Source organism: Trichoplusia ni, chromosome 27, assembly GCF_003590095.1.
Source record: "Trichoplusia ni isolate ovarian cell line Hi5 chromosome 27, tn1, whole genome shotgun sequence".
Classification (NCBI taxonomy): Eukaryota; Metazoa; Arthropoda; class Insecta; order Lepidoptera; family Noctuidae; genus Trichoplusia; species Trichoplusia ni.
In genome coordinates this window covers 50,815-70,831 of record NC_039504.1, presented here as the reverse complement: position 1 = coordinate 70,831, position 20,017 = coordinate 50,815, and the positions used below count along the sequence as shown (strand labels likewise).

Here is a 20,017-nt window from a genome sequence, read left to right as displayed (position 1 = left end):
GGACCATTAGCCAAACATTTTGGATTGACCACACATTAGAAATAAATATTGTCTCATTTTAATGAAACTTTTTTTTCTACTATTTATGTTTTCGTGTTTTGTCTTTTCATAAAACAAAAATAATAATTTAATAGTAATTGAAAAAACAGTTAAAAACAAAAGAGGTTATTGACACTGTTCATTACAAAATCGTTGTTTGTTTATCACACGACACCGTCTACCGACTACTGTAATATTAAAACCTATTTGTATAATTTTATTTGAATAGTTGAGAAATGAGAAGCCGTTCTCGAACGGGTGTTTTCTCATGTATTTGCATGGAACATAACATCTTTATTTTCGCTACGAAACAGTAGCTGTCGCAACGCCTAAGTAAAGGTGTTGGTGAGAATCGAAGAGCTCGTTGTACGTGGGAACGGAAGATTTGGCAACAATTGGATCACGTGCTAATGTCGCAATAATATTAGAACTAGTAAAATATGAATATATTGAGCTTTAATAGAATATTAGGTTATTTGAGGTCGTTTAAATTAAACTTGTCCGAAGAGGAGAATATCGGAGTTTATCGCTAAGTTACCGCATTATATAAATAATCAAAAGTCATAATAACAGTGCAAATATACAGAAAACAACCATGACGACAATGCTAGGTTTAAATTCCTGTAAGTTTAATTGTTTATCCCTTTAAGAATTCGTATGGATTGTCACTCACCGACTTAATGCGAGAGCACAGCGGCTCAGGTTATGTCAGTCGCCTCCTGCCTTCCTCCCCGAAGAACTAGGTGCCTTCAAAGATTTCACCGCCTAACAAAAAATACTCTGCGTTAACCTAAGTCAGTAACTTGCCAGTTCTAATAATAATTAGTCTACTTTTTGTATGAAGCTTAAAGTACATTGTAACAAATATTTGAGCAGTCTGTATCGTAAAATAATCTTTCCTGCTAATAAACCTGATGAGACAATTAAAAGTTCTTTGAACTGTTTACTAACTACCTATTACTGTTTTCCTCTTAAACGATGACAAGCAGAATAAACCTGTAACGTTCAAAGTTCAAAGTTTCGATACAAGTTTCCGTTCACAATTCGGACATGAGTTTATTAAACTCTACGGAACTTTATATCAGCATGACTTTGCATAAAGGCTGGTTTACAATTTATTTCATATAGGAGTGTTTTAGGAGAACTAGAGAAGCAAGTACTTAAGGCATATAATCGTTATATATATACTGGCTGGTACATTTCTCTTGGAGCTTTCTCGCAAACACCAAGATGAATGATGATGTTTAAGGACTCCGGTAGAGTCCGAAACAAGCTGGACGCTCTTGATACATGAGCGTGAGTTGTACAATTATGATTCTGCCTCACGACAGTTATTATAATCATAATGTAAACCGGCCTATTCTTTTCCAAATAATATGACTAAAATGTAGAAATACAATGAAAGTTATTTTCTAATAAATACAATAACAATTTGTAAGATGTAACCGTTTTGGTAACGTCGCATATTTATGTAAAACTATTCCGTCATTTTATTCGAATCCGGAACAAACATTAAATATTAATATGAGATTTGCAATACTTAAGAATAATTAAGAAGGCACATAAATTAAATTGTGTATTTGGTTCCGTATAAAAGATGTTTTAATTGCAAAATTAACTATTTTTTAATGTTTTATTCAGTCTTATTGCACTGGATATATTATCAATAAAGGTGTGTACTAGGTTACCTAAAAAATAATTAAGGTTAACTTGTACTAACATTGATACAAGTGCAAATACCAATTGCTATAAATATTGAAATGTGATTTTAAAAGTCAACTTACATGCTCCATATTAAAATAATAGGTCAGTCCATATAGCATAGAAAAATTCCATTTTGTTAATTATATCGTGACGGTACCCTAAACTAGTATTGACTGTAGAATCTTATTAACCCAATTATAAGTTAAAACCTTATTAATTCGTTATTATAATTTTAAATCTATTGTGTGTTGCTTTTAAAAAAAGAAGTTTTGAAATTGGCATACATACTGTGAATTGTTATTATCTGCTCGTATTCCAAATGTCTGCATTTTTATGTTTATGAAATCAATAAAATTATCTTAACTGTTCGCAACGAGTAATTTCAATAAAGATTTATTATATTCGTTATTGTTATACTCAGACCAAAGACGATAATTTATTTAGGTAATTTTGTGTAAATCCCGCATAACTGCATAAAGACGATATCATTATTCCCATAAGAACAGTCACGTAACTTACGACTTTTTTCTGTATCAAGAATGGTAATAATTGCACTATCAGGAGTGCCATCTCAGATGTTACCAAATTTAGAATCACGTGAATTTACTGTTCGTTATATAACACCGATTACTCGGTTAAGCAACACGAAAAGCAATGTAAGCCACGATTTTTAATGGAAACTGCATGAATATGTAACCTCTTTTGTGGTCAAATGTGATGAGTTTACTGCCTTTCATTGTTCAGAAATGTCTCCGTCAATCTTTAATTAAATTTGGCGGATGTTTTACTGAAATTTTAAAATATCATATATGTTCGCACTTAATTGCTGTATTATCCAACCAACCGTTTCATCTTTCGACACTGTAAAAAGCAAAATATTTTTATTGAGATATGCACACAGTACGAAGACTTGTTGGTAAACATTCATAAATTGTTTTAAAATAATTAACCATCAGCGAAAGTTTGACAAATACGGACCACAGATAATAAACGCCGTTTATTTATTATGCTCTTAAAGTATAGAAACTTACGAGTGGGCTTTAAAGTAATAACAATAATGACGAAATAATTAAACGAGTTTTTGTTTGTTTCAGTGGATATGAAGGACAAGCGAATTGCATCACTTACGAAGCGATAAATCAGGCTTATCTCGAAGCAAGAAACCGAATTTGTAAGTACTTTAAACCAAATATTTCATTTAAGTGATCCTTTTAACAATCAATCTTGAAACACTATTCAAGTAATTCAGTTCTTAATATGGCGTCAACAGCTTTAAACAATCGTTATAAAGGTGTTGTAAAAAATGGTAATGTAATACTTATGTAAAATTGCTGTGTCATCATGCAAGTAAACGGGAAAAATGTTTGCTTATTAACGATCACTCGATAAAACTTTCAAGAATATAAACAGCAATTTCAACTTAATAAATCCTCTTATGTATAATCATGCTTTTATATTTATTGGTCGGATAACTGTAACGATGTCATCATTTATCAGATACTCGTCAATTAATGCTAGGTCATGCCTCAAAACTTAGATGACTCAAACTTTTACCACTCTCCATAAGAATTAATGCTAAGTCACTGTTTAGCGTGCCAAGAACAAAATTAGTAGTCTTGATTTATTTTCGTTGCCATTCGTACGAAAATCTTGAAGAAACATCATCATAATAATTGGCTTGGATTTTAGTTGCCAACTAAAAAGTTCTCGCCTTTCTACCATTATTCCCTAATTTGTGTAATTTTAATTGAAAAAACGCAACTTTATTTAACACTTCATATGGCTTCCTCTGGTTCAAGAATTTTCAAAATCGGTTCAGTAGTTCCGGAGAATGCCCTGTACACAACGTCACAAACTGACCCTTTATAACATTACTATAGATAGATACATAATATTCATTTGTTTTCCACAGTGGTATCACAGCCAAAAGGGGATTGGAAGGCTGAAGACTTCGCGAGCGTCGGAGAGCTGATCCTCGACATATCCATCAGCCTTGCCCGGAGGTAAGTGACATTTGTAATGCCAGACTATATAACACTTTCTAAATTTGTCTGAGACCAAAATGTCAGCAAGTATCAATTAGCCAACACTTTTTTTTAAGCGTCCGATGTTGGTACGTATTCAGAACTAACTCTTTGACTACAAAACAATAAGATATGTTTTTTTGTCGGGCACCGGTGACCTACGTCTTTCAAAGGTTTAAGATTTGTTTTGTTTGTCGATCTCCGGTGACCCCCGAGGCTTTCAAAGGTTTAAATAAAAAGACTTTAATCGGCATTCACCTACTGAACTTAGAACATGAAAGGTTACTTTACCGTTTTTATCCTTACACGAGTTTTAATTGGAAACAATAAACACGACCGCACAAGGCTGCTCCTCTTTCAAATCCGTCCTTTTGTCTTCTCTCCATTTATTCAGGGCCACACGACGCGGAAAGATATCAAACAATTTAATCTATTGTGATATACTCAATTGAACTGAGTTTATTCTTCATCTGACACGGATCTTATTGTAGTCGAAACGTATCGAATCACAAGCTACTCATGTCACACAATCAACACATTCAAGGGGTAAAATGATCGTTAAATTAAAACCACAACCGCAACAATATGTGCACTTGCAAAACCTAGGCTTTTGTTTGTATTGTGTAACGATAAAGTTAATGTTACTAGAGATTAGTTGTAACGGCCGAGTTCAAATAAAAAGCTACTGAGAAAAACTTAATGATTTTTTTATGAAAAAAGAATCAACAAAATCGGTTCATTCACAATTCTTCCGATTCCAAAATTATGAGAAAAAAAATATAAAAAAATAAATAATTTTATATTTTAAGTTGGTAATTCAATTCTGCTATAGGCGTCGAGTCTTTTAACATCAGCGCAACAAATAATTTGCAATTGCGTTAAATAATTTCCATTAATTACACTCGGGTTCATATGCCGCATACGGTGCACGAATTCTATCTAAGACCGATTTGGTTTACAACTTCGGGTACGTGAGCGTACCGAATTCCACAAAATCCTATATGGCTGTAGAATCAAACAGACCTTAAAAACGTTAGAGTTTAACTTTACATTTCAACTAGAGAACTAACCACTAGCTTTGAAACTAGGGCTATTGAATAAGTGGAAGTGGAAACATGACACCGAATATGTCAGCGTCTGTCCTCCTCCAGTGCACTTTGAGTAGTAGTAAGAGATGTATTTCGAAGAACAAAAATATTCCATAAATTCCATTATGCTTTTGAAGTCTGTATAAAGCTAAGTTAATGAGTTGATTTTTTTAATTCACCTTCAGTAATATTTTTAAGCAAACATTGTGAACGGGAACAATAAAAGTCATTCCGAAAAAGATTATTCTGATCTACGCATCTTCAAAAAATTGATCCAAAAGTGACAGAGGTAGAAAACTTCGTTGCTTATACTTTTTGATAGCTGCTAATTCTGTAATCATACACTTAGCTGTTAGTATTTAAAATGGGGCTAAACCTAAACCTTGATCTTACTGGTCGCCTACACGGTATACTGACCTTTGTAGTGAACGGCCTGTAAATGTCATCTCGACTCATTAGCGGTAACCAGAGCATGCAGTATGAATCATACCGTCATGGTGACTGCGGAAGAGATCGATAGTGGTCGAAGTGGCGACCCATCGATAATGAGAGACATTCTCTTCCTAGTCCAAGTTAGTAAAGGGCGGGGAATGATTAGGCTTTATTTTAAGGAAAGGCTTCTATCTTATGTAATTTGTTCTAGACTTCATGATAACTCAGGATTTAATCATTTATATACTTAAAAAAAAGTGAGACATCATTTTCGTAAAATACAATGGAATATTAACTTCTTGCAATTATTTTGATTCGGTACATGGCAGTTTTACACATAGATACTAACTCATTTAAATGTATGTACAATATTTTTTACCTTTTGACTAAAGCTAATTTTAAATAGGAAAAAACGCAGCTACAACAGTTTTCAATCTTAAAGCTAATTAAATCCATAATAACACTTATACTTAATAAAGCCTCGTAAATTACATACAAACGCATACCATTATTGCATTTTAACATTGTTTACTATCATTAACAGTTACATCAGTATTAATTGCTTGTAATTATAGAATAATAACGACAAGGCCAAACTAAGGAACAGTGCTCTTTGATTCTATCCGACTGCAAATGAAGGTAAATGAGTTTAGACGCGCAGTTCGCGAATTTTCGTGTTGTGAAATTGGGCATCGAAATAGCTAGGTATGTTAATTTTGGCTTAAGACATCCAAGGTTGCAAAATAACATGAAAATACTTAAAATATAATTGTGTATCTCCATACATTATCAAGCAGATCTAAAAAACTAAGCCTCTGCCTTATATACTTCTGCCAAAAAAGGTATGTTAGGTAGAAACAAGTAGGAGTGCAGTAGAAACTGTTAGTTGTAAACTTTTGTGTATTATACATCTATTTCATTAATATCTAATAATAAAAATAACTTGGATTCTATGACTTATCATAAGTTCCTTAAAAAAAAAACATTTTTTTTTCAAAACTTTAACATTTGCTATTTACCTACAGTTGAATACATCCTTAATTACTCTAATTAAGTTAAAATCTCTAAGACATTTATAAAAAAAAATCAGAGTAACATTACATATTTATCGCTGCATATCATCGCCAAGGTTGCGCTCAAGAATTTAATTTCACGTTTGTATGTCTGTTTGCCCGTTTTGATTGACGTTTGTAGGCCGATATTTGTTCTGAAATATTCGGACTCTCATTGTTTCAATGTAACTTGTCAAACGACTAACGAATGATTGATATCGATACGGATTTAATTGCCTATGTTGGTGGTACTGCAATATTATATTGCGTAAACGTAAAGGTAATTAAGACTGTTTTGTAATTAGAAGGTGAATCTTATGATTAAAAGGGAGTGGAATCGATGAATGAATGGAGTGATCTTCAGTTTGCTTTTAATTAACGAAAAAGAAAATCATAAACGCATGAGTTCCTAACTTGCGTTACCATTCTTCTTTATCTTTCAATTTTTAACATTCTCGATCAAAAGAACCAACAGCAAAAATATTTTAGGAAACTTATTAGAATCAAAAATCGGATGTAAAGGAGCACAAGACTTTTGCTGGTTGCTTATCTACTATTTCATAGTTTACAAGGCACAAAAACTATATTATTCATCCCATTGTATTGCCACCTACAAATGATACGTATTACTTAACACTACTCTATTGTGAACAATGATCTAAATAACACACCATAATCGTTTGTATTGTGTTTATAAAATTCTAATAAATTCCAAACAACAGCTTGATAATACATTTAGAGAATGGGTTTTAGGTTATATAACAAAATAAATGGCCCGTAGTTCAGCCTTCTTGGTCGTTAAGATTACAATCAAAGCAACTTGCTATTAGACTAACATTAAGTTTGGTTTAGTAAAGCGGCAACTTATCTCACTTTTTACTAAATCTGTGTGAAGACAGACAACAATGACAAATTGCAATTAAAAGCAGAACATGGTTACAAAAACACGGGAAAAATGTTGTTACAGTTTACACAAATACCTTAATAAAAACTAATGTCAAAATTGAAATTAAATGCTGACAGTTTAGAAAAATCCATTTCTTCGCCATGTTTGGTTTATTTGAATTGGGAACCGTTATAAAATTATCATTATGACATTAATGGCTACCTACACGGAAATTCAAATTTCGAATAAATGTGGATTATGGAGAGCACTTTGAACTTATGCTAATATTTAACAGTGGGCGTCTAAATATTTTAATATTCTCATGAGTGTAGGTTAATAGCTTTCTGGAATGCAGTTGGTAATAAAAGAATATTATCGGGAGTTCAACGCATAAATGCAGTTGCGCAATATTATTGTTAACTTAACTCCATTATAATGGAACTATGCAAGAACAAGTTGAATAAAAATAATGTTCTGGCTTTCAGTAAATAAAAAATATATAAATAAAACATAATATACATACCATGACTAACAAACGTATAATATAAATTGCAGTACGAAATCATCGTGCAAAACTAACACATCACGCGCAGCTGGCCTAGAACACATTGTCTAATATTAAATTCAATTAAAAACTTGTACATGGGTGCCTTGAACTACATATGGAATATCTTTGGCCTCATTTCTTTAGTGAAGTATTTATTGATAATGCTCTCTAGAGACTCGAGCCTCGTTCTATCATATGAGCTTAGTTTTAACGTCTCTTGCATCGACTTATGACACTTTGAATTCTCTATTTAAAAAAAAGCAACATACTACCGCACATTGTAGTAAATATAGTTTTAACAATTTGTTGATATGTATATGGGTCTTTAAAATACATGGGTATATTGGTTTCTACATGTTATCTGAGTCTTATTGAACTCTTTTATAAAAGCTATCGTCGTTTACATATTAATACACTTGGAAAAACTATATCCAGATAAGAATTTTGTCAGTTTTTGTAAAATAAATGAGACACATAGGGAATGATAATTTGTCAAACTTGTCCTCAAGATTAAATGAAATTCCTTGACAAATCCATTAATAAAAAATTTACACTATTAAAGAAATCCAATTTATTGATATCAAAAATTACCAAGATCAAACTTAACAGCAAAAACGATTAATCATTTACCCAGAAAGTAATAGATATATTTGAATTTAATTTGGAGCAAACAATTATCTTTGCAATAAACCTTGGCATTTGATACTTAAATGTTAGTATATGGCTACCATTTAAAAATATGCATATATCTAATCAATCGACTTCCTGATCCTGTCATTAATTAAAGCCTTCCTAGACTATGTCCTGTTTTAAAGTTCAACTGCCTGGAGAACTTCTTTATATTGGTGCTCAAGATCCTTCCAACCTCCTCTATCATATACGGCATAGCTTTTTATTCATAAAAAATGCAACGAAATACATACATCATTCCAATATAAGATAAATTAAAAAGGTCGAGTAAGCAATCTTAGAAAAATATTTAAAAGAAATACATTAAATAGAATTATGACTAATTAATAATATATTAAGATAAGATCTCTTTACTATAAACAGACACTTTTCTTGCATGCATTCAATGTGACCGGACTTATATGCCTGACGACCATAAAAGTCTTGTCTGAAGCCCAAACTTATCGAACATCTGTGCCATAAATTAATAAATTTAATCAATTTTGACATATCTGCTGATAACCGTAGTAGGCCCGAACCTCCTTATAAAGGCATCTTAGTAAAACCAGTCAATAAAGAACTAATTTTATGATTAAATTACAATATTTAGCATTTCACAAAACGGTTGGTTGCTACATTTCCTAAATACTTGCCAAGCAGACTCGATTTAGACCAAACCGTTTAAATTTACGGAGAATTCATAATGTATTTAATAGGTTTTTCGTGCGTTCCATACAAAATGCTTGCGACGAATTATTTTATGCCCTAATGTTGGTAATTGATGAATTTATTTAACATAATATTAGTTGCACGACTTTCTGACCAACGACTTACTTTAACGTGTCAAGATTCTTGAAAGGGAACGTAATTTGCGGGTGTAGTAATTTTAACAAGGTGGTACGTCTACTGTAGTAAATAGTTACCATACAACTAGGATTGTTTGTAGAAACTTTTAACTTTACAACTTCTACAGCTAGTCCTACCCAATTAAAGAATTCCTAAACCTAATAGGGCTGGTTCCTTACTCCAATACATTTCGGGATAAAGCTAGTTGCAAGGCAAACAGAAAACCTTTGTATTAAATAACATTCCTTTTTCCTCCACAGATACGCCCTTACTTACGAAGAGGTGGAGAAGGGTTTACCTCTGATCGACACCTCCCGCACTCTGATCAGAGAAGTTTGTCCTCCAGTGTTCTCTCACGTAGAATGTCGTGCCGGCAAGTATCGAAGACTGGATGGACTCTGCAACAACCTGCAACACCCCACGTGGGGCGCTACCATGGCTCCTTTCCAAAGGTAGGACTGATAATGATTGAAAAAAATTACGAGAGCATGTAACTAGGTAGAAAGCTTTTTAGAAAACATTTCTTTCAAAACTCAAACCAGAATCAAGATTAAATAATAAATTCCTAGTTCACGCAGCTAGAAAGTGAAGTCTACAGTGCAAAGCCCCTTGCTAAAGCCGGTAGATATAATATACACACACCTTACTAGAAGCGTGCGTCATATGTTTCCTCTTTTCAGATTAATAGGTCCACTTTTCGCGGACGGCATCAACGCGCCGCGTATCGCTCACCACGGAAAAGATCTGCCACTTTCACGTGTTGTGTCCCGTACTATGCATCCCGATGAAGGGTTCCACGATCACGCCGGTACCGTCATGGTCATCGCCTGGGGACAGTTTATGGATCACGATTACACGCTTACCGCCACTCCCCTTGGTAAGAATGCTACCTTCAGACATCGAAGAGCATATATTTTAAGATTTGTCACACAAAATCATAACTAAAATTTTTGTATTTTTCTCCAGACCCTGTAAACCGTAACGACCCCGAGGAGTGCTGCAAGCGTCCTCCTCACCTTAAGCATCCCTACTGTAACGAGATCCGCATTCCTGATGACGATTACTTCTACCGTCTGTTCGGAGTCAAGTGTATCGACTTTGTTCGAGGATTCCCCTCGCCAAGACCCGGCTGCCGTCTGGGTAAGAAAACTAAGAAACTCTTTCGATATAAATCCTCAACTCTCTTTAAATATCGGTAGTTTTGTATAGTCTTTTAGCACACAGGATGTTGAACTGAGATAAGCTAGGCTAGTTCCCATTAAACGAAGCTATGATAAATAGACAGTACATCCGTATAAATTATTAAACATAACACAATGCTCCCCAAAGAGCAGACGTAAACAAATGTGTTTACAACCATAAGTCGCAGATTAACAAAAGGATATATTACTTTCATTTCAAGATTACGCGTACGAAAGTCACTGAATAAAACAAACCGGAATACAAACTGCTTGATTATGCATCGCATTATGTCGAACTGTATAACACGTAGTCGGACGTAACATCCCATGAACTCAGAGTCCATTGTTGTCCGTGACGTACCGTTAATACTCCACCTGATCATTATCTTAAACCGTGCTTGATTTCCAAGACAGCGAAAGTGAATAAAGTGTTGATAGTTACGTGTAAGCTCAGAATTGCGTAATTTAGTGCGAAACTCTTTGAGGTCGGGCGTACGGTATTCATTTCACCTTTCGCTACAGAAATCGCCTTCACTCTCGTTCGGCCCTATCGCCTTGGCATCTTGCCAATCGATACCAAGTAAAAGTAAGAGACTATCACCTTAGATCCTTTTCTAACTACCTCTTCAAAATAATAAAACTCAATTGATCCATATTAAAATATTGATAAAAATGTTAACTATGTCTGAGAAACCAGTTTCCTACTAAATATTGATAGTGATCTGTGTTTAGTTTCGTATCTTATTAGACACATAAAAAATCGCGATCTAGGCGCCACGGGGTGCCACTTTCACAACAAACAACCAGACAAGGTTTTGCCGCTATTTGATAACTTAACTTGTCTTGACTGGACCAATCCAATAACATGCTATGAAATACCATATGCAATACTTGGGTGTACGAAACACTCGTAATTTTATGGTCATAAGTTATAAATATTGTATGATATAAGGCCTATGCTCATAGCATAATAAAGATATTACAGACTGTTCATATCTGGTGCACAGCCTGAAGGTTGACCGGTCTATTTGATGGATAATTGTCTCATAATTATTTGATTATACGTAACAGCCTAGGTATGAGCTGTATTAATCGTGATAAAGCGAGACATGTGACGTTACATGTGGGTCGTAAAATAAAATATAACAGTTTATTCATGGAGGTATTATGTTATAGGATCAAGGGCTCCTTTCAACACTCTTACTGGAGCCATAGATGGAAACACCGTGTACGGTGTCACTGAGAAATTCGCAAGGTAAGGTATTTTGCCAGTTACGTTAGACGCGAACAAGATTTTTGTTACATTTTATATCGGTAAGTATACCGCTTTATAAATCGATAATCGACAGTCTTTTTTTCGTTAAAATTGGAATTTTAAAAGTGAGTGCAGCTTTTCCTAATTTTGCTTTTGTATTGTCGTTTTCAGAAAGCTTCGTACAGGTTTCGGTGGTTTGTTGAGAATGAACCCAGTTTTCAAAGAGTACGGCCTTAAGGATCTGTTGCCGCTCAAACTTGACATCCCCGATGAAGGATGCACCAGGCCCAACAAGAATATGTACTGTTTCGAAGCTGGTAAGCAAAACGAGATTTATTTAAATTACTCGTTAAAAAATACATAGTAATTTTGATTATATATTAAGAAACGGAAATGTTATTAAGAGGACTATTATGCAATATCTCATTAACATTTTATGTTACAGGTGAAATCCGTGTGAACGAACAGTTAGTTTTGACCGTAATGCACACGCTTATGGCCCGTGAACATAATAGAGTCGCGAATGCTCTCGCAGAGGTCAATCCGCATTGGGACGACGAGACGCTATTCCAAGAAGCGAGGCGCATCAACATCGCCGAGATACAACACATTACATACAACGAGTTCTTGCCCATCCTACTCGGAAAAGATGTTATGGAGAAGTTCGGTCTAGTTCTGGAGAAAGAGGTATAAACTACATAGCATTAACAGTAATCATAATAAACTGACTCTTCCACTTCATTGGCCGTTACTTTTTACTACGACACTGAAAAATAATATTTTTAATTTAATTTTAAAAGTTCAGTAGTTCCTCTGAGTAGCCTCTACAGACTACAAATTTTGACCTTTTCATAATATTAGTACCTATAGATAATAATATTCTTGCAAAAAGATTTCAATGACTTTTCTTACCATTAAAGCTATTTATTGCAATGCTTAGTTTTAGACTGTTACATAATGATTTCGCAGGCTATTGAACTAAACTCATCGTTCACGTTCTACTTAACAGTTACAGCAACTAATTGACTGATTTCTTTCAGGGTTACTGGGACGGTTACGATCCCGAAGTGAACCCTGACGTCATTGCCTCATTCGCTGCTGCCGCGTATCGATTTGGACATTCATTGTTGCCTACTGCTGTGGAAAGATGGTCCAAGGCACACAAGTTTATTGGTAAGTAGCAAATAGCTCTATTATAAAGTAGAGACATACGTCTTAGGCATAGGCAACATTTGATTATGTCCATTAATTTTCTTGCAGCATCGAAGAGACTTTCGGACTTGATTCGTAGGCCATACGACTTATACAGAGCTGGTGTTCTTGACGAATACGTCATGGGTCTGATGAACCAAGTTGCACAAGCTATGGACGACTCCATCACCCAAGAGGTCACCAACCATCTCTTCAAGAAGGTCGGAGCACGTTTCGGAATGGATTTGGTGTCATTCAACATGCAGAGAGGTCGTGAATTTGGTCTACCTGGCTACATGGAGTTCAGAAAGTTCTGCGGACTACCTCCAGCTGATACTTTCCAAGACCTGTTTGGATCTATGCCTAATGCCACCGTACAGAAATACGAAACAATCTTCGACCACCCAATTGATGTGGATCTTTGGTCTGGTGGTGTATCCGAGCGTCCTCTCCCTGGTTCCATGTTAGGACCCACTTTCGCTTGCGTCATTGCCACTCAGTTCTCCTACTCTAGACGTGGTGACAGATTCTGGTAAGAAACAAATCAACCTTTCAATATTTGAAATATCGAACTGACAAATAAGTACTTTATTTCTAATTTACTTACCTTTTAGGTTCGAGTTACCAAACCAGCCATCATCATTTACTCCGGAACAGCTCGTTGAGATCAGGAAGGCACGTTTGGCGCGTGTTATTTGCGACAACACTGACATTATCGACACCGTTCAGTTGTACCCCATGGTCTTGCCTGACCACGAATTGTAAGTGTGAATTGATTCCTTTTCTGATGATTATTTTATCTGATACCTTCTTAGTGTTCAGAGCAAGTTTGCTGTGGCACTGATAGGATGTCAAAAAGAGAATTTCACAACAACGAAAACTAAATATCCTATTTTAAATTAATACTAAACTTTTCATTTTTTAGGAATCCTCGCGTGCCATGCAGAAGTGGTATTATCCCCTCAATGGACTTCAGCAAGTGGGCTGAGCCCGCGCCTTTCCACGGCGCCGCGAAACAATATGTGAGTAGCTTCACATACGACCCTTACTTGGGCAAGAAATAGTCGCACAGTAGAGTATTTACCTAGTGTAATGTTTTAGTCAACAGTGTAACTGTAATAGTTCAAGCTAGACGAGTCTGTGTTTGATGGTAGTCGATGGTTTTCTCACGTGTAAAATGGTTAGAGAGCTTACATAGAATTTGTCGAATTTTCTTCGTGATGTAAATTCATTTTTTTAAATCTCTTAAATGTTTCAACAACATAGTTATGTACGTAGTACGCGTATTTATGCATCATTAAGATTTCGACAAAATTTTGAAGTAAGCTCTCAAATGATTGCTTGAACTTTTAACATTGACCTTTTATTGTGTTGTTTCCATTAAGTATTATCAACGATTTTGTGCAAAGGTCTTTGTTAAGGTTTTCTACACTAGTAGTTCATATTGTTGTATATAAAACACAATACTTTTGTTTACTTAAATATGCTAGCAACACATAAAATCCTAGGAAGTCAACGGAACTCAATGTTTTCAGAACCTTAAGTCATTCTACCTAAGTATAACACTTTTGAAATGTAACTAAGAAAAGATACTAAATACTGATAAATGAGCGATTAACTTGTGAAGCATGTTAAGTTTAGGAAAACCTATTTATAAATAGCTTAAGAACTGTACAAAACGTAGAAGATGGCTAAGCCGAAGCTAAAGTGGTTATATTTGCCATATAATTAAGACAATTAAGTTAGTGTATTGTGAGATTATTCTGGATTTATGTTATAATCACTTGTAGAAATAGAAGTAGGAAAGTTCGTATGTAAGGGATCACAAGTCTCTAATACCCGTCGGCCTTAAATGACGCGGCTGTATTCACCACCCAGAAGCTTATCTAACAATTTAACACTGCTCGCTTCCTCCCCGAGAAGCGGGCAGTATTTGTAGTTCCCCGCCTAACACCACCTCTTACAGGCAGATAGCTGCAGTTGTATAAGCGAGGCATATTAAGGGGTTACTCTATAGAGTTTAATGCGTCATCTCAATGAGTTAACAAAATGGAATAGTGGTAGACTACCTGATGGCTGATTGCTGAAGTGCGTCAATCGTTTGGAAACTTAATACTCGGGCATCGGAGACTTGTGTCCTTTCTTACGAAGTCTGAGTACCCTGAAGTTTATTTAATGATATCTGAAACAGTCAATATCTAGCACTGATACAATATTTACCTACACTATATTCAGACATCATCGAAATATCCTTCAGTCATATCCTTCAACACAATACCACAGTAGTTAGTAAGTAAATTAGTTAATAGTAGTTTTAAATAAGTAGATATTATTATTGCTTGTAGAATTTAAGCTTAATAAAGTGCATAAATATCGTTTCAACAATAAACAAGTACTTAAACAATATAAAGGGATGGAGATATACACATAGGCAGCGCCATCCCTTTTTACAACCGAACTGTGAGGTTATGCAGAAGTATCGCATTTCCCCATAGATTAAAAAATGTATAAAGCCGTCGTTTAGTTCAAAGATAAGCTTTATTAAGTTTTTACTCTCCTCACTACCACCGTTGCTGTAAAGGTAAATGCAAATCTCGACAAAATCCTTATTTTAAAGATTTTAAAGTAAACCAATATGTAAGGAAAATCATCGTGAAAGTTTGACAGCATTTACCTTTATCAAACTTGTGCTGCAGTAGATCCACAGTTTTGTTATTCTTTTATTTATTTATAGTTCAAGTTAAAGTATAATTTGTAAGGCAATGCATGTTAAGTGGAAGTAGATTGTGTAAATATTATGTTGCAATAAATATTAGCTAATAGTTCTGGTTTTATTACCCACCCACTTCACCCTTAATTTATTAGAAGTGCACTCTTCACTGTTGTGGTAAGTAGATACGTACTCATAGTTGTCATGTGTATTTATTATTTTTAGTTAAGTTTTTACAACTAATAATAACATTTTCGTTCACTCTTCAGATGACCAATGCCACTATTTTCGAGAATAACAGCACGAGTGAGAATGGAAACATTCAACAAAACTGTAACACTACCGGAGATTCACAAAATTGTACAGTCAGTACAGTATTAGTTCCAAAGAATGATTGTTCACACACTAACAATACGGATTGCAACGTTCCAGTTACCTCTGAGGCTAATCACAGCAATGATACGAAAAAGAATCAAATTGGTAATAGCGATACGGTGTTAAAGTACGTCTATAAGAAAGATGACAAAACGAACATTCTCAATAAAAGTACAGGTCATCCAAAAAATAGCATTAATCGACGCAAACGATCAACGGATGATCCGAATGATAGTCCGCTACCAAGCAAAATCGTGAAGCCTACTGCAGTTAACTACGAAACCGCACACGGTGCACCAACTGGAGAACTAATTCACAGACCGCCTAACACTATTTCGGGAGCTAACTTAGCTGATTTCAGCATACAAACAGTTCATGATGGTAAACAAAATCAAGCTAGTCCAGCAAAAGATTCTAGTGAACATGAAAACGACAGCGATAAAAGCAACGAAAGTAAAGCAAGAGGAGAATATACACCAAATAATTCTGCTGAGAAGTCTGTTAGTGACTCCGAAGAGAGTGGTGAAAACCAAGACTATAGAAAACTCCGCGGAAACAATGGCGACAATGCTCACGAATATCCCGAACGGATTAAACCTACTGGTGAAAGCAACGATGACAATAAATCATTAGCTCGTGATGAAAGTGATGAATATCACGATCAAAGAAACAGACCAAATAGTCAGGAGGCAGATAGCAGTGGAGAGCGTGGTGTAGCATATAGAAACAATAAACCTAACTATGAAGAAGAAAACAGCAGAGAACATGCAGATTATAATACTAAACAACCAAGCCGCCTGTATGACGAAAGCGGCGAAGTCAACAACTACAAAAACTTGAAGCCTAGAGGAGAATATCACAATAACAGAGACGAGCAAGACATTAACGTACGTAATGGAGAACGTGACAATTATAAAAATGGGAAGCCAATTCAGTACGAAAATAGCAGTGAAGAAGAATATACAAATAAAAAACCCAGCCCCGAACACTATAGCAGTGATGAACGCGAACATCGTGAAAACCTTAATACTAGCAGTGCAGAAGACAGCAGCAACGAACATGACAATTATAAAAATAAGAAAGCCAGTGGTGAATCCGACACAAGTAGCGAACGTGCCAAACATCGAAGCAGCGAACACAGCCGTGGTTATGACAGTAGTAATGAACGCGGAGATTATGTAGATAGAGCTCCCGTCCGAGACTCCAGTAGTCATCGAAGAAATGATAAACTCAGTAGCGAGTACAGTAACAGCGAAGAAATAAGTAAGGAGACAAACCTCACTGGTGAAAAAACTGAAAAGAGCTTTGGGAATAAAGTCAACGCGCCAATAAATAGCGAAAAGTACTTAACAGCACAATTTCTCAGCAAGGAGGCATCAGACGAACAAACGAAAACAAATAGCGCTGAAAGCGACAGTTCAGAAACACATGACCGGAACAATTTTAAAAGAATCAAACCCAATCTCGAAAAAAGCAATGAATATAAACAGGATGATAGTTCTCAGGAAAATCAGCGCCTAACTTATCAAAACAACGAAAAAAATAACTTTAATGTTAAACCTAAATTAAATCTAGAATCGTCAAGTAAAAGCAGTAGTGAAAGTGATGAGGACGATTCGAACCAATTCGGAATAAAATTGCCGCAAACTGGTAATCTTATTAGCGATGATCCGAAAAAGGCTGTGGAAATATTACCTCTTACCACAGCTTTACCTCAACTAGCTTCAAACTCAAAACCTCCAAGTAACGATGACAATGTACTTAACCCCAAAATAAACAGACTAGGTAATAAACTGATTCATATAAATGATGGTGAAGTTAAACCTGTTGTTGAAATCCATGCCGAAAATGATAATGAGTCTAGTGAAGAGACTAAGTCGAGTAATAGTGATGAATCGGACAGTTTAGAATCACTCTTAGGTGTTAAAGGATCGGAAAACTTACAAGACAATAGTCAAAGTGACAAATTAGTTCGAGAGCACAAAGCACAACAAGGTGACGTCAAACAACAGTTTGAAAGAATACCCTTGAACTACAAACATGATGATAATAATGATAACAAAGTTACAGAAGCTCCTAAAGAAGAAAAATCTGAAGTAACGAAAGATGAAGGAACACTTGACGTTTTTGCACCTGAAGATGTGAAATACGATGCTAACCTTAACATTAAATTCGATGACTTAGCCATTAAACTACCAGAAATCAAATTACCCGATGATATATTATCTTACACTCACGACAATTATCCATTCCATGACAAAAAAGAATCTAAGCACAGCAGCGAAAGTTACGATAAACCAGGGCATTATTATAATCAAGACAACAAAGCCAGGACAAGGCAGGACAAAAACGAAAAGGATAAACATAATGATAATGATAGTGGAGAACAAAATGACAGAGACGATTATAAACCTGAATCTAATTATTATGACTATTATGGACACAAACCCGAAAAATCAAACTATAAGAGAAAAGACTCCGACGGCAAAGGTGAAGAGGATGAAGATGAAGATTTGTATGAAAAGTTTGTAAGAGAAAGGTTTGGTAAACGTGGAACGTTCGAAAAGAGGTCGGAAAAACTAGAAGCCGCTGCGTTAAGCCCACATTTATATGATACTGTAAAAAGTATACTAAAGAAGACTGCAGATATTGATGAGCAAGCTAAAAAGAGTGGAGATCCTAATGCTAATTACATGTGGACTCTTGAGTATGGAGAGAAGTTATAGACCTTAAAGATGGCTTTAGCTGTTATTATTGAAGTAGTTACTTATTGAGTACCAAATTTATAGTCTGATACGGATTAAGTTATTATTATAGCTATAAGACTTAAGTAAATATTAGTTAATATCACGTATGACTTTTCTCTTTTATTATTGTTTTCTGTAAAGGATATAATTCCGACTGAAACGTTAATTATACCATAAAGTCACATATTTATGTAGTTAGTAAAATAAAATATATTTTTTAAATGATTCACCGTTTTATTTTTTCTAAATGTTTAAATGAAGTATATAACTTTTAACAAAAATCACATTATTCAAAAAATACTTTATTCTCATCTACCTCGAAAAGGTAAATAGGTATGAAGGTATAAATGATTTGTGTAAGCTCAGGGCTGAAAAGGCTTGATTTGACCCGTGCATAGTAAACACCGGGGATTGATTTATGCAAAATTACCTGTGAAATCATTTTTGTATAGCAATTTTCCTCCATACAAAAGAGGATTTATAAATAAGCATGCTGTATAAACTAAACGTTGAAAGTGAGAATCAAGTGTCAATGTCAAAATTATAACCTCGAATCTTATTCTTCCAAAGACATATTTTGCGAAGCATTTTCGATTCAAAAGCAGAATTTTTAACTTTAAAAAAAAAAATAGTATTTAATCAAATATTCTATCAAAATGACTGAAGAAATCCAGAAAAAGATGCAGAAGGAGCTGGAGTTATTAAGCGGTATACAAAAAGATTACCGTAAGGCAGTCGCACAGAAACAACAATTAGATAGTCAGTTAAATGAAAACAAAGCGGTTAAAGAGGAACTATTGCTGTTGAAAAAGGACGCAGAAGTTTACAAACTGATCGGGCCCGTGCTAGTGAAACAAGACTTAGAAGATGCTACACAGAATGTAATTAAGCGTATGGAGTACATTAGCAAAGAGATCAAAAGAGCAGATGACCACATATTTGCTTTAGAGAACAAGCAAGAAGCCCTCCAAGAGAACCTGAACAAGCTTAAGATTGACCTTAACAAACTAAAGATAAAGGCTTAAGAAGTATAAAAAAACAACCTTATTTACCTAACTCTTCTTTTTGCATTATGTCTATTTAACTAATTATACGTTTAACATATAATACTGTGTTTTCATTTGTCCCTGGAAGTCTTACAGTATTCAAGAGTAGTTATTAATATAGCAAAATAGTCACAGTAAAACGAGCAGGATTTCATGATATATACAAATAAAGAACATGATGGTGATGAGGTCTTTGACATTTTATTATTCTTCTTTAAAGTGACT

General features: G+C 34.8%; 3 protein-coding genes across 3 annotated transcripts in view; all 3 read left to right on the top strand.

Moving 5' to 3' along the window:
- LOC113505889 (peroxidase) overlaps positions 1–15,736 on the top strand; it is a 28,921-nt gene extending 13,185 nt beyond the window's left edge. The window contains exons 3-14 of the mRNA XM_026888747.1: positions 2,838–2,914; positions 3,656–3,746; positions 9,548–9,739; positions 9,968–10,164; positions 10,254–10,427; positions 11,645–11,723; positions 11,895–12,040; positions 12,169–12,410; positions 12,764–12,896; positions 12,984–13,446; positions 13,529–13,675; positions 13,840–15,736. Of these exons, the coding sequence (XP_026744548.1) occupies positions 2,838–2,914; positions 3,656–3,746; positions 9,548–9,739; positions 9,968–10,164; positions 10,254–10,427; positions 11,645–11,723; positions 11,895–12,040; positions 12,169–12,410; positions 12,764–12,896; positions 12,984–13,446; positions 13,529–13,675; positions 13,840–13,978 (2,080 nt within the window). The 3' untranslated portion in view covers positions 13,979–15,736. The remainder of the gene's footprint in view (positions 1–2,837; positions 2,915–3,655; positions 3,747–9,547; positions 9,740–9,967; positions 10,165–10,253; positions 10,428–11,644; positions 11,724–11,894; positions 12,041–12,168; positions 12,411–12,763; positions 12,897–12,983; positions 13,447–13,528; positions 13,676–13,839) is intronic.
- Positions 15,737–15,893: 157 nt separating this feature from the next.
- On the top strand, positions 15,894–18,725 carry LOC113505741 (probable serine/threonine-protein kinase clkA). The gene has a single exon (XM_026888547.1). The coding sequence runs from the start codon at positions 15,894–15,896 to the stop codon at positions 18,723–18,725; it is 2,832 nt and encodes a 943-aa protein (XP_026744348.1).
- A 556-nt stretch (positions 18,726–19,281) lies between these two features.
- LOC113505957 (probable prefoldin subunit 6) lies at positions 19,282–19,853 on the top strand. The gene has a single exon (XM_026888843.1). It carries the CDS (start codon positions 19,403–19,405, stop codon positions 19,769–19,771), a length of 369 nt encoding a protein of 122 aa, XP_026744644.1. The 5' UTR covers positions 19,282–19,402; the 3' UTR covers positions 19,772–19,853.
- Positions 19,854–20,017: the final 164 nt, after the last annotated feature.

Coding starts and splice junctions, on each gene's coding strand:
- LOC113505741 (XM_026888547.1), top strand. CDS start 15,894: ATGACCAATGCCACTATTTTCGAGAATAACAGCACGAGTGAGAATGGA.
- LOC113505957 (XM_026888843.1), top strand. CDS start 19,403: ATGACTGAAGAAATCCAGAAAAAGATGCAGAAGGAGCTGGAGTTATTA.